The sequence below is a fragment of the Argentina silus genome (genome assembly GCF_951799395.1).
Source record: "Argentina silus genome assembly, chromosome: 12".
Taxonomy (NCBI): Eukaryota; Metazoa; Chordata; class Actinopteri; order Argentiniformes; family Argentinidae; genus Argentina; species Argentina silus.
In genome coordinates, this window is record NC_139666.1 from 20,669,468 (window position 1) to 20,683,541 (window position 14,074).

Genomic DNA, 14,074 nt, shown 5'->3' on the forward strand with positions numbered 1-14,074 from the left:
GTTTGGGGCGACAGTATATCACAGACTTTTTGATTACTGAATGTTTATACCCCCCTTTGACATACACCGTATCGCCACTGGTATGGGTCACAATTTATATATGTGGGACATTGAAATGCGATGCCAGGGGAATCATTGTAATTTGAATAGCCTCAGCATTTATATCGGCACAGTAGCTGATGCTGCAATTGTTTTAAAGTGCACCCCGCTTTATACAATGTTTATGCCGCAATTATATAGAGGCTGACCTTTTGATCTAACAATACTCGATTCCAGAAAAATATTGATTGATCCAATTAAATTGTTTTCCATCAGCTGGTAGTGTGATAGCTACCGTGGAGTTGGCTTCTGGCCACATGGACGCGGCCTGCTGGCTTTAACATCTGCAGAGGAATGGACAGGTACATTCAAACGCTCATGCCCCACCCTCCACCCACTTAAAGCTAATTTTTAGAGTTTGCCAACGTTATAGATAAGCACAGATACAGTAGATGGAATATGATGTCTTATTATGCCACTAAATGCTTTTACAATTACAATTACCTCCTGGTTGTTGGGGTGTCAACCAGAGGCTGGTGGAGGTAGAAATTGGAGGACGGACTGATTGTGATGTGTGTGTTTGATACCATTCCTCATTCCATTCCATGCATTACAATGAGCCTGTCCTCTGATTTCTACCTCCACCAGCCTCTGGTCTCAAGGTATTTTTTTACAGTCGGCTACTGATTGGTTACATCGTATTAGTGACACATGAGTTGCTGCAAGGACTACTACATACAAGTCTGCAATGTAACAATGCAACAACGATGAAGTGTATCAGTGAATATGAATATTAACTTAATATACATTCACTGGCCACTTTATTCAACTGCTCGTTAACCCTAATATCAGCCAATCACATGGCAGCAACTCAATGCATTTAGGCATGTAGACATGGTCAAGACGACCTGCTGAAGTTCAAACCGAGCATCAGAATGGTGACTTTGAACGTGGCACGGTTGTTGGTGCCAGACGGGCTGGTCTGAGTATTTCAGAAACTGCTGATCTACTGGGATTTTCATGCACAACCATCTCTAGGGTTTACAGAGAATGGTCCGAAAAAGAGAAAATATCCAGTGAGCAGCAGTTCTCTGGGCGAAAATGCCTTGTTGATGCCAGAGGTCAGAGGAGAATGGGCAGACTGGTTTGAGATGATAGAAAGGCAACAGTAACTCAAATAACCCCTCGTTACAACCAAGGTATGCAGAAGACCATCTCTGAACGCACAACACGTCGAACCTTGAAGAAGATGGGCTACAGCAGCAGAAGACCACACTGGGTGCCACTCCTGTCAGCTAAAAACAGGAAACTGAGGCTACAATTCGCACGGGCTCACCAAAATTGGACAATAGAAGATTGGAAAAACGTTGCCTGGTCTGATGAGTCTGGATTTCTGCTGCGACATTCAGATGGTATTGTCAGAATTTGGCATAAACAACATGAAAGCATGGATCCATACTGCCTTGTATCAACGGTTCAGGCTGGTGGTGGTGGTGTAATGGTGTGGGGGATATTTTCTTAGCACACTTTGGGCCCCTTAGTACCAATTGAGCATCTTTTAAATGCCACAGCCTACCTGAGTATTGTTGCTGACCATGTCCATCCCTTTATGACCACAGTGTACCCATCTTCTGATGGCTACTTCCAGCAGGATAACGCGCCATGTCACAAAGCTCACATCATCTCAAACTAGTTTCTTGAACATGACAATGAGTTCACTGTACTCCAATGGCCTCCACAGTCACCAGATTTCAATCCAATAGAGCACCTTTGGGATGTGGTGGAACGGGAGACTCCCATCATGGATGTGCAGCCGACAAATCTCTGAGGAATGTTTCCAGCACCTTGCTGAATCTATGCCACAAAGAATTAAGGCAGTTCTGAAGGCAAAAGGGGGTCCAACCCGGTACTAGCAAGGTGTATCTAATAAAGTGGCCGGTGAGTGTGTGTGCATATATATAGATAGATAGATAGATAGATAGATAGATAGATAGATAGATAGATAGATATAGATATAGATATAGATATAGATATAGATATAGATATATGCTTGAATGTTATTTTGAAGCCAAGGCTACATTGCATGGTACTGTAGTCATGTCAGATTCATTGCAGCCATGGCTTAGTTCTTACAGTGATCAATGGTCATCCCTTGCCATCCCATACAGTATGAACACTAGAATGTACGCATTTACATTTATATTTATATAATCATTTAGCATTAGCAGACTCTCTTATCCAGAGTGACTTACAATAAGTACATTCATCTAAAGTAAGTGAAACAACTACACATCACAATCATCAGTGTGAACACTGTTCACAGCTATAATTGTTCTATTCTCTGTTATTTTACACCCATGAAACATACAGTACACTTATTTACATTCATGTCAGAACTTTATTTAAAGAAAAAAACTAAAACCTGAACAATTGACTTCTTTAGGACAGACCAGGTCAGTACAAAATAAACTCTATAATCACTTTAGAAATGACATTGTATCAACATTGTAATTCCTTATTCCACTTGTGTAAAAACACCAATCCGTCAACTACATACACTATATATATATATGTTATATATATATATATATATATATGTTATAAATTGCTATGTAACAACATAATTAGTTAGTTAATTAATTAATTAATTAATACAATGTTGCTCTGGTAATTACAATGTTACTACACAGGTACAGTATATTGCATGTGGTAACATAAGGTAAAGTTACATGATGCTTACAGTAAATATGTGATCAAGATGATCCAGCAAAGTTAGAATAGCACAGAAATATGTGTTTGTAAAAGCATGTCTCTAATTGCACGTCTCTACTACATGTCTTTGAAAATGTTAATTTATACTATTGTTGAAAGTGTCTTCTCAGTAACCGGCCAATCCCAGGGATTGAACCTTGAAATGATCACTTCTATTACCACTTCTATTTCTTTGAAATGTTTCATGGTGTACAGTAAGTCTAGAAATTTGCAAACTAACTTAATTGATATGTGGGTAACACTTTAATTATTATTGTTGTTATTATTATTATTATTATTATCATCATCATGTAGTTAAATATTATTATAATTTAGTTTTTCTATGTGACCATTTTTAACTGACTCAAAATGGCTGCTGATAACTTGTCATTATGGCATGATCATAAGACATTATAAGGGGACCATACAGTATAGCCTCTGACTATATTCTTACAGGTATCTTCATTTAGACTGCATTATACTACAAGTTGTGTGTTTGTGTTATGTTATTGTTTTAAGATATATAGTAACAAGTGCCAAACTCCTGAGTAACTGCTGTATAACCTCCTCCATACATACTGATATACTGTAAATAAGACCCAAACTTTGTGATGTTTATCACCAAACAAGTTTATTGGAATGCATCACACCAAAGGAATGCAGCTAGCATTCCGTAGTAGTTTAGAATTCCATGATGCGTCTGATGGAACCCACAGTGGCATGCAGAGCTCCCCACTCAGTGTAGCGACGGAACTCTCCCCTCTCCAGAAGGTACTGGCGGCCGCGGAAGTTGGGGTGCTCGAAGAACACCCAGGAGCCCTCTACCACCTTGCACGATTGGACCTCATGGCTGTGCCAGCGCTCCTGAAGTGAGGCCATGTTCTCAGTCACCTCCAGAGACTGGCCGTCGAAGTTGGGCCTCTCGTACAGCCTCATCTTATAGGGGCCGCTGGCCTGAAACAAGATCACACACACAAGAACTTGTGTAATTATCATTGAGGGTTTATTATTCGACTCTGGAATGTGTGCATGGATTACAAACAACATTATCAATGAAGGGTCATCCTTTTACTCTGTTTATATAGGAGGTCTTGTTGTTATACCCTCTTTGTAAGATAAAACACATTTTACATGTACTATATATCCAAGCCTCTGCCTTTACCATTCAATCTCCTGTTAGATCTCTCTACAAGACCTACATTTCTGATGACCCGACAGGATCTGACACAGTCATTGAAGCCCATCCAGCGTTGGTAGTCTGGGTACTCCCCTGGGCCGATGATGTACTGGTACCCCATGTAGGTGGGACGTTCGTACAGGACCCACCAGCCACCCTCCACCTTGCAAGAGTTGCATCGGCTGATGAAGCTGTGCAGATCAGCAGAGTCCCCCTTGCAGTCATAGGACCGCCCCTGGAAGTTCCTGTCCTCGTAGAACGTAATCTACAGCATAGGGAAGAGACAGTTGATGATTATTTGTGTGTTCCATTCATGTACAGTTGTTCATTATCAAACAGATAGATCCGGCCAAGCAATCTGATTGGTTAAAAGTGCATTCCAGCAGTGCTGTTGTTGACAATAGCAACAGCACAGCTGGAATGTTCAGCCAGCCGGGGCAGAAATCACCCGCCTCACTCAAACACCAGCTCACCTTCTCCATCTCTGAGTTCAGTTCAACACCAGGCACAGTGACACCAGCACTAAAGCTGAGGCCCTGGAAGTATACTCTTTATACATGGTAGGGACAATAACACTGGCCACATGGTTAGCATAAAATGAATCAGATATTTCAATCAGCTATTCAAATTTTTATCTAGATTCAACCCATTGTTCTAAAGCACTGAATCACCGATCCATAGACAATGGCAGGTGGAAAGTGCCAAGTATCCAAACCTCAGTGGATGTTGTATCCAAACTAGTGCAGCAGTAGGTCAGCTGGAGGCAAACATTAATCATAGAAAATAAATTATAAATGTAATACATCAAACATATATTATAAGTATTGAAACAATGTGATAACAGGCTTTTCATGTGCTACAGACTCATTAACTTACAACCAATATTTCTGTCACAGTATCCCTATCTGAATGAACGTCAGTCTTTTCTAGATTACAGTTTACGGTCATTTAAATAACGATAAAGTATATACCCATTGATTCTTGCTAAATGTAAGGCTTTATTACTCCATTGTTTACAAACACAAAAAACGTAAACACACAATGTATAGCTGAAATTATGTTTAAATATCATACCAACGTCATGAACTGTCAGTCCTTGCATCTAGAGAGCTATCTATGAAGGGGTTACCTTTCCCTAGCCCCATCCCTCAGCTGTATACCAAAACAAGTGACATTGTATTGCTGAAAAACGAATCCCAGATTGTGCCTGAAAAGACAGGAAAAGTGCTAGAAAACTGTTGTGTATTGTATTGTATTTGCATTGTATTGTATTTTCCATTGTGTTGTTTTGTATTGTATTTGCATCGTAGTATGATATCAATAGTTAACACTTAAACTGTTACATTGTAATAAATTAAGCAAAGTTATAATTTAACTGGGTTCCACCCCAGTGTTGTCTATACCCTAATAATGTTAGCCTGCTGAGCTAAAGCCTGGTCTTTAGCTTGGGGAGCAAACTGAAATCCTCAGATATGGTTACTAGTTACGCGAGTGTGGCAGGGTTGGGGTGAATTCCTTTTCAATTCCATCAATTCAGAAAGCTTTTTATTTTCAATTTACAGTAGACTGTAGGAGCACACACAGTTGAGTTGCTGACTACAGGAAGATACAGTATACCCAGATTTTCAATATATTGAAAAGACATAAATGAATGCCATTTTTTCACTGACTGAATTGGAATTCAATTCACTTCCATAATTTATATCAATTCACCTACCTTTAATTTGTCACAGAAAAGAGATGTGTCATAAATCTCCGCAAATCACAGTCTGTTCTCGCACTGACTCGATTTACAGTGAAAATGAATATACTGGGTTTATGTCCAAAGTTATCGTCTATAAACGTTTAAGTCAATTTTGGGGCTAGAATTAATGTAAATGACTACTACCGATGCCACATAGACCATTTTCAACTTTTTTAAAAAGTAGTTTTTTCGCTTCAGTTCTTTTTTAAGTTGTCCTACTTCTACAAGAAATTATGACAAATTATGACATTTACCCTTCTTAAACCCTCACTACATCAAAATATACACCCCTGTCTATTGTCAACATCAATATGACCCATATTCACTGTGGAATTTCAAAGATATTGATCCGGAGAGCAGAGATCTAATATGCTTCGATTCGTAGCCTTCAGAGTTGTCCTACTTCTACAGGAAATGATGACATATAGTGTACTCTCTGCGTGAGAAATGGTATTGAACCAAAGAAACTGCCATTTCTGGCTACCATTACTTGGACAGGGATAGCTTATATACCTTCCTTAAACCATTACTACATCAAAATATACACTCTCCTCTATTGTCAATATCAATATGACACATATTCACTGTCGAATTTTAAAGGTATTGATCTGAAGATGCTGGTATGCTTCCATTCATAGCCCTCCATTCATAGTCTTCATCAAAATATGCACCCTCCTCTATTGTCAATATCAATATGACCCATATTCATTGTAGAATTTCAATTATATTTATCCAGAGACCGGAGGTCTATGAATGGAAGCATAGTACTGTATGCTTCCATTCATAGGCTACAGAATGACAGTTCTAGAGTACAGAGGAGTGATGTCACTTCTGGGTCCACACCAATGTTCCACATTCATTTTCTCCATCTGAATCATTATTATAAATAGAGTGTTCAGTGAAGGCTTCCAGGAATTTCACAGATTGTTAATCTAGCCAGTACCTTCAAAATGTGCTAACTGAAAACAAAAATATAGAACTCACTTCGAACAAGGTCTCGTAATATTACCATTTTAAAAGTCACAATGGTTGCTCTTCAAGAATACAGGTCATTACAAATGAGTGATTAATCTTGGAAGTTGTTGAATGGGTATGTTCAACTTTGTGAGGGGGGTTGAAAGTGTACAAATCGCCACTCATACAATGCCTATGGCGAGATGCATAAGGAATTATGGACCCAGGAAGTAGGTGAGCTCCTCACTACTCTATTGAGTTGTCCTACTTCTAAAGGAAATGATGAAATATACACTCCTCAGACCTCCACTACGTCAAAATATACACCCTTCCCTTTTGTCAACATCAATATGACACATTCACTGTGGAATTTTAAAAGACATTGATCGATAGATGCTGGTATGCTTCCATTCATAGCCCTCCATTCATAGTCTGAATTGTCCTACTGCAGCAAATGATACAATGTGCTTCCATTCATAGGCTTCAGTTTTACCAGTTCTATATGAGTTGTCCTACTTCTACAGAAAATGATGTAATCTACCCTCCTCAAACCCTCACTACATAAAAACAGTACACCCTCAGCTATTGTACTCCACCCCCCCCCCCCACGATCAGGTTCTGTGCCTGTCTGCTGCCAGTGTGAAGAGGGCACTCTCTACCATCAACCCCCGCAAAGCAACAGGCCCAGACAACATTCCAGGCCGTGTGCTGAGGGACTGCGCAGAGGAGCTAAAGGATGTCTTCACGGACATCTTTAACACTTCTTTGATTCAAGCTGCTGTTCCATCACATTTCAAGACCTCCATCATCATACCTGTGCCAAAGAAATCCGTTCCATCCTGCTTCAACGACTATCGCCCTGTAGCACTGACCCCCATCATCATGAAGAGCTTTGAACGGCTAGTCATGTCCCACATCAAGTCCATCCTCCCCCCCACCTTGGACCCCTTTCAGTTTGCATACCGAGCAAAACGTTCCACAGAGGACGCAATCTGCTCTGCTCTCCACCCAGCCCTCACCCACCTGGAAAAAGCAGACTCATATGTGAGAATGCTTTTCATAGACTTTAGTTCAGCATTTAACACCATAATCCCACAACAACTGATCTGTAAACTGGACCAGCTGGGGCTCAACACCTCCCTCTGCAACTGGCTGCTGGACTTCCTCAGTGAGAGACCACAAGCAGTACGAGTCGGCAACAACACCTCGAGCAGCATCACACTCAGCACAGGGGCCCCCCAAGGCTGTGTGCTCAGTCCCCTGCTCTTCACCCTGCTGACTCACGACCCTGCTGACACCAACCTACAGCACCAATCACATGGTGAAGTTTGCGGACGACACAACTCTGGTGGGTCTCATCTCCAAGAACGACGAGACCCACTACAGGAAGGAGGTCAACCTTCTGACCACGTGGTGCAGAGACAACAACCTCCTGCTGAATGTCAGCAAAACCAAGGAGATTGTAGTCGACTTCCAGAGAGGCCACACCGAACACCCACCACTGACCATCGATGGTGCTGCTGTGGAGAGAGTGCACATCAGCGAGGACCTCTCCTGGACCACCAACACTGCATCACTGGCGAAGACAGCCTAGCGGCGCCTCTACTTCCTCCGCAAGCTGAAGCGAGCGAAAGCTCCCACACCAATCCTGACAACATTCTACCGGGGCACCATTGAAAGCATCCTGTTCAGCTGCATCACTGTGTGGGGCGGTAGCTGCACCGAACACAGCAGGAAAGCACTGCAACGCATAGTGAACACAGCTGGTAAGATCATTGGTGCCCCACTCCCTTCCCTGCAAGACACCTACTCCACCCGCCTCACCCGAAACGCTACCTCGATTGTGAGCGACGCAAGCCACCCCGCACACAGACTGTTCAGCCTCCTTCCTTCTGGAAGAAGGTATAGGAGCCTCCGTGCCCACACCACCAGACTCATGACAAGCTTCATACCCCAAGCTGTTAGGAAGCTAAATTCTCTCCCCCCCCCCCCTAAAAACACTACTCTGGACAATCTACCGATCTATTGCACTATTAGTATTACCAGCATTTGCTATTTACTGTATTAACTGTCTTTACTGACTGTTCTTTTTGCACTGTTTAAATTATTTTATTGTCTGTCATTGAATGTTTCACTTTTAGTATGTCTTGTCTTATCTGTTGTGCCTGTGCACTTTATCTTTCTCACCGTGGGAGAGTGAGAAACGTCCTCTCGATTCCTTTGTATGTCTTGACGTGAAGAATTGACAATAAAGCCACTTTGACTTTGACTTTGACTTTGATTGTCAACATCAATATGACACATATTCACTGTGGAATTTTGAAAGATATTCATCTGAGGACAAGATGTCCAATACGTTTCCATTCACAGCCTTCAGAATTACCATTATCTATATGAGTTGTCCTACTTCTACAGGAAATGATGACATAGAGTGTACTCTCTGTGTGAGAAACTGTATTGGAGGCTGCCATTTCTGGCATTGCTTGTATTACTTGTACAGGGATAGCCTACAGCAGTATCTTACCTAATCTGGGTATGAATAGGCATCATTTACTGTATTTGGTTATTGGCCCAGTTTCCTATGTCTGTCTATACTAAACAGTCTGTCTATACTATCGAAACAAATTCACAAATGATGTACCATAATTGCATCATCAGGGGCATATTTCAGAGATGTATTGTATTTCATTGCATGAGTTCATGTGAGAAAATTGCTTCTGAACTTGGTGCTTGGTGCAGTACGGCACTGTAAAGTAGCATCACCCTGAGAAAGAGTTGGTCACATTTATCTTGTAGGCATAACAAGAAGTAACATTCTTTACTTTTTCACAGCCAGGACTGTATAGTGATTGTGTATCACTGTCACAACAGTAAACTAGTAACAGTAAACATCCTGGATAGACCAGTGTTAAAGCTGTGATACATCGTTCTGTATGCATCAGTGCAGGTTAACAGTTCCTTGTTTTCCTTTTTAATCCTATTCTGTCAGGGTTATGTTGTGTGCAGCGATTGTACTGTACTGTATACATCCCAGAGTTGAACCTATAAGGCCTGAATTTATTCACAGCCCATTGTGAATTTCCATGGTCATCTGCAACACTCCTTTACTGAAAACATTCAGCTTGAATCCTACTGTAACTGAGTAGGAGTATTGTTTACAGTACATAGAGATGGGATTGTATTCATACCCTATGATTAAATCAGATGAATTGCAATGAGGTGTGTGTCTACTTCTTGAACTGCAGTATAGGGTTTCAGGGTCTTAACTCATTTGGCTACTGCACCTGTATTTTATCTACTTTGTCTGTTTGTGTCTACTTTGACCCTGTGTGTTTGGTTCTACATGACCTGTAGGCCTACAGTAATTTTGTTTATGCAACCTGCTTCTCCTTTGAAGATAATTAAGTATTCTATGCTAGCATATTCCAGTACAGTTCGTGGCATGCTGGCAGAGATAACTGAAGACAAAGCTGCATGGGTCTGCTTGTGTTGATTTATTTGAAGACATCTGTGTCTTGTAATGTGAAGACATCTGTGTCTTGTAATGTGAAGACATCTGTAACTTGTAATGTGAAGACATCTGTACCTTGTAATGTGAACACATCTGTGTCTTGTAATGTGAAGACATCTGTATCTTGTAATGTGAAGACATCTGTATCTTGTAATGTGAAGACATCTGTATCTTGTAATGATTCCAACGGCAGAGTAATAATGACAACAGCATATGTGCGGATCAGACAGGGTTTTATTTGTTGGACTCCAACGCTCACACACATAGGTGGGTGTCAGAAGGAAACGGCAGAGGGTCTTTAGGGAAGGGGGTCGTGGGGCTCTAGAACTCTGTGATCCTGCGGAAGGAACCCACGGCGGGGGAGGTGGCGCCCCAGTCTGTGTAGTTACGATACTCGCCGCGCTCCAGGAAGTACTGGCGGCCCCTGAAGTTGGGCTGCTCGTAAAAGGCCCAGGCACCGTCTATCACCATGCAGGAATGGAACTCGCGGAACTTTAAGGCTTCATTGACCGATGGGCAGTCCTCACTCCATTCTGCCATCTGGCCTCCGAAATCTGGCCTGTCATAAAATCTGATCTTCCAGGAATTTCCATAGACCTTTTAAACAAAACACACATTACACTCAATAACCCTCATTAATCACATGATATTAATACATTGAGATGTCATTTAGCTTGTGTGCCCCAAAACATAATGAGACCTTTGGGATGCCTCTTTAAATGAGTTTCTTGGCTGTTTTCCTGGTTTCCTTCAACAAGTAATGTGCATGGGCACGGATGTGAGGCCAACTGCTGCCAAAGCATGAGCCTTTTATCTCCTCTTATTGTCTGTTGGCTTTTGGCTGATTACTGCCTGGTTGGTGCACCCTCTGGCATTCCACTGCAGCTGGGCACTGCCCTGCATCCAAATCTGCTCAGACACTTTTTAACATCCTAATTGCCAAATTTGAAACATACAGCGATCAAATAAATGATATAATTAATGATGTCTCTTTGATCTAATAAAAAGAAAATCTAAGATCGAGAAAGGCTTAAGGCTGGGGGGAAAATTGTGGGGGGAAAAAATGCAAAGCAGCAAAATGGTTTCCTGGAGATGTTGAGCATATATATACTCGTTGCTTCAAGGCAACGTTTAATAACTAAAAGCCAACGTCCACCAGCACTCATTAATCATCAAACGTGATGATTTCTGTTATTGCACGAGATAGGGGTTTATACTGTACTATTGGAAGTCTTACGTTTTTGATAGAGCGACAAGATTTGATGCTGTCGTTGAAGCCCATCCACTGCTGGTGGTCAGGGTACTCCCCGGGGGTCAGGATATACTGGTAGCCTGTGTAGTTGGGGCGCTCGTACAGCACCCAGCAACCACTCTCCACCCTGATGGAGTTGCAGCGGCTGAAGTAGGAGTGCAGGTCTGGGCAGTCGCTACTGCACTCATAACTACGACCTTGGAAATTCTTATCCTCAAAGAATGTAATCTGGAAAGAGAGAGAGAAACAGAGAGATTCCTGGTAAGCTACGAGCCATTCTGCTAATACTGTACCTCTTCCCAAATGAGAAATCTGAAAGATCAGCTGCTCTGGCCATGCTGTAATACACAAAATGCACAATAGTCACCAACTGGCATCAGCAAGATCTATCAATTTATTTAGCAAAAGTAGATTTATTTTTCTCAATTATATCAAATACCCAAAATCAAACTTAATTGCTGAGTTCACAAGTTGTCATTAGAGTCAAACTATTTAGTATGAATATGAATTTCTGCCAAGCATAGCTTCTCATAAAGGTTTAAAGACTTTTATGAATTATCTGTTCAATAAGATTCCTTCTTACCTTCCCCATTTTTTTAAATGTTATTGCTCACCTCCCACTCAGCTGCAGCCCTGCGGAGGTTTATATCGAAATGCAGAATGTGCCGACGTGGGAAAGCTTTTGTTAACTAAATTAGCCTGATTTGCATATCAGCAAAATGGTTTGTTCAAGTTTGATTTCCCTTTGTCCCAATGTAATGGCTCTGTATCAAAGAATTGCCAGAACTGTAATGCGAAAGTTATAAAGGCCAACTCACACAGCCATATGCCCCCTATATGCAATATTTTCATTCAAGCAGTCTGCAATCAAGGAATCTTTATTTGTTTCTATTGGCGTGTTGGGTGTGGGAACAAAAATAACATTTTCAGTGACATAATTTGGCCTTGTGTATGATTGTTCAGGATTGAGATACAGCGTACCATCTTCATGGTATGGGGCAGTGCAAGCCTTTATCTTGTTTGTGCAAGAGTCTTGAGTCGTAGATGACCGAACGCTTACCACGAAAGTTGTTATTTATGTTGTCGATGACCTTCCGATCTGCTCTTGATTTAGCAAGGCTCAGATGGGCTTGAAGCATAGCAATGCTTTGTAAACAAACCTGTGTTAAACCATTGATCACACATGGTCACAATGTGGACCACAACATGTATGTTTTCTCAGGTCTAAGGTGTCACCCTTCTTTCTCAATCCTTCAACCAAAATGTAGTCTTTGATTGGGCTATAGTATGCTGTATGTCAAGACATTGAAAGCATGTTTGGAGCTCCATTGAGTATGATGTCAGAACAGGGTGGTCTTGGGTGAGTTTAGGGGCTTTGTGATTGAATTCTAGAACAGATTGATATTCTAGTGCACCATTAGATGGCCTGAGAGATATTACAATATTTCATGAATTTGTCGGCTGCTGTGAGATTATTTAAAATTTTCAGTTGAGGAGAAGTTTAGATACAGGTATTGTATGAAGGACATTGATTTCAAACTTTCAGTTGAGGAGAAGTTTAGAGACAGATATTACATATTGATACAGTATTTATTTGAAGGTGATGCTTATAAACAGTATCACATAGTTTATTAACCTTTATTATGGAAATAGATACGATGCCGTTTGTTCATGGTTCCTCTGTAGTATGTGCTGTCATAGAGGGCTTGTTGACATGCAAGCACACAACGTGGAAATCACACTGAACACATATGCTATGAGGTACAATGTAATTCTGGTCTAGCAACAACATTGGACAACTCTATATTGTCGATATTGTGCAAACAGTGTTGATTGAAGACCCACAATTTGCCCCCTCCTCAACTAAAATGTATTCTAACAAAATAGTTTCACTTGGTATTACATTGCCTTTAGTCTGTACCTGTTTATTAACTCTGTAATCACCTCAGTAACAATATTGTATTATTGTACCATGCTGTAACATGGTAAATTAGCAATTGCTTTGTACTGTAATTGCATACTGTGGTAATAGAGTTGAGTGGTTTGTGTTATTACACAGGTGGAATTGGATAGATACTACATAAGCAGTGGAGCCATCACCATATCTGACTTCTTCAGATCTGCAAACACCAAAGAGTTGAATGGAGAGTCAATGACATGGCGTTGCCATAAGTACTGGAGATCACTTCAAATACAAACCAGCAAGAGGCTTAACTTGTTAGAAATTCCATCGGCATCTGTGCAAGCAACACGATACTAATAATAACTATACTAATAACTAAAACGGCTAGCAAGTGAAAGGTCTTGCTTTGTGTGGTCTTTGACTTATGGCTATGTCATACTGTAGTGCTGAATCTACCTTTAAAGGCTATGGAAAGACGCTGCGGACTGATTCTGTATTGACGCATTGCTAACCATTGCTACACCCCTGCTAACCATCGCTACTGATGTAGATACTGTACTGAGCAGAGCAGGCGAGGCTAGTGGAGGTGTTTGATACCATTCCCCATTCCATTCCATGCAGTGCAGTGAGCCTGTCCTCTGATTTCCACCTCCACCAGCCTCCCCCGGAGCAGAGCCATACACTACATAGAAACATACTGATGCTGCTCTTGAAGCAGAGTTGGTACTTTGAGGTATGCCCTT

The 14,074-nt window shown here is 41.2% G+C and overlaps 1 protein-coding gene across 1 annotated transcript; it reads right to left on the minus strand.

The window, feature by feature from the left end:
- Positions 1-3,471: 3,471 nt before the first annotated feature.
- LOC310813585 (gamma-crystallin B-like) lies at positions 3,472-12,020 on the minus strand (the record flags this gene model as incomplete). Its single annotated transcript, XM_083682645.1, has 3 exons — positions 3,472-3,744; positions 11,414-11,656; positions 12,012-12,020. 3 exons carry the CDS (start codon positions 12,018-12,020, stop codon positions 3,472-3,474), a joined length of 525 nt encoding a protein of 174 aa, XP_083538771.1.
- Positions 12,021-14,074: the final 2,054 nt, after the last annotated feature.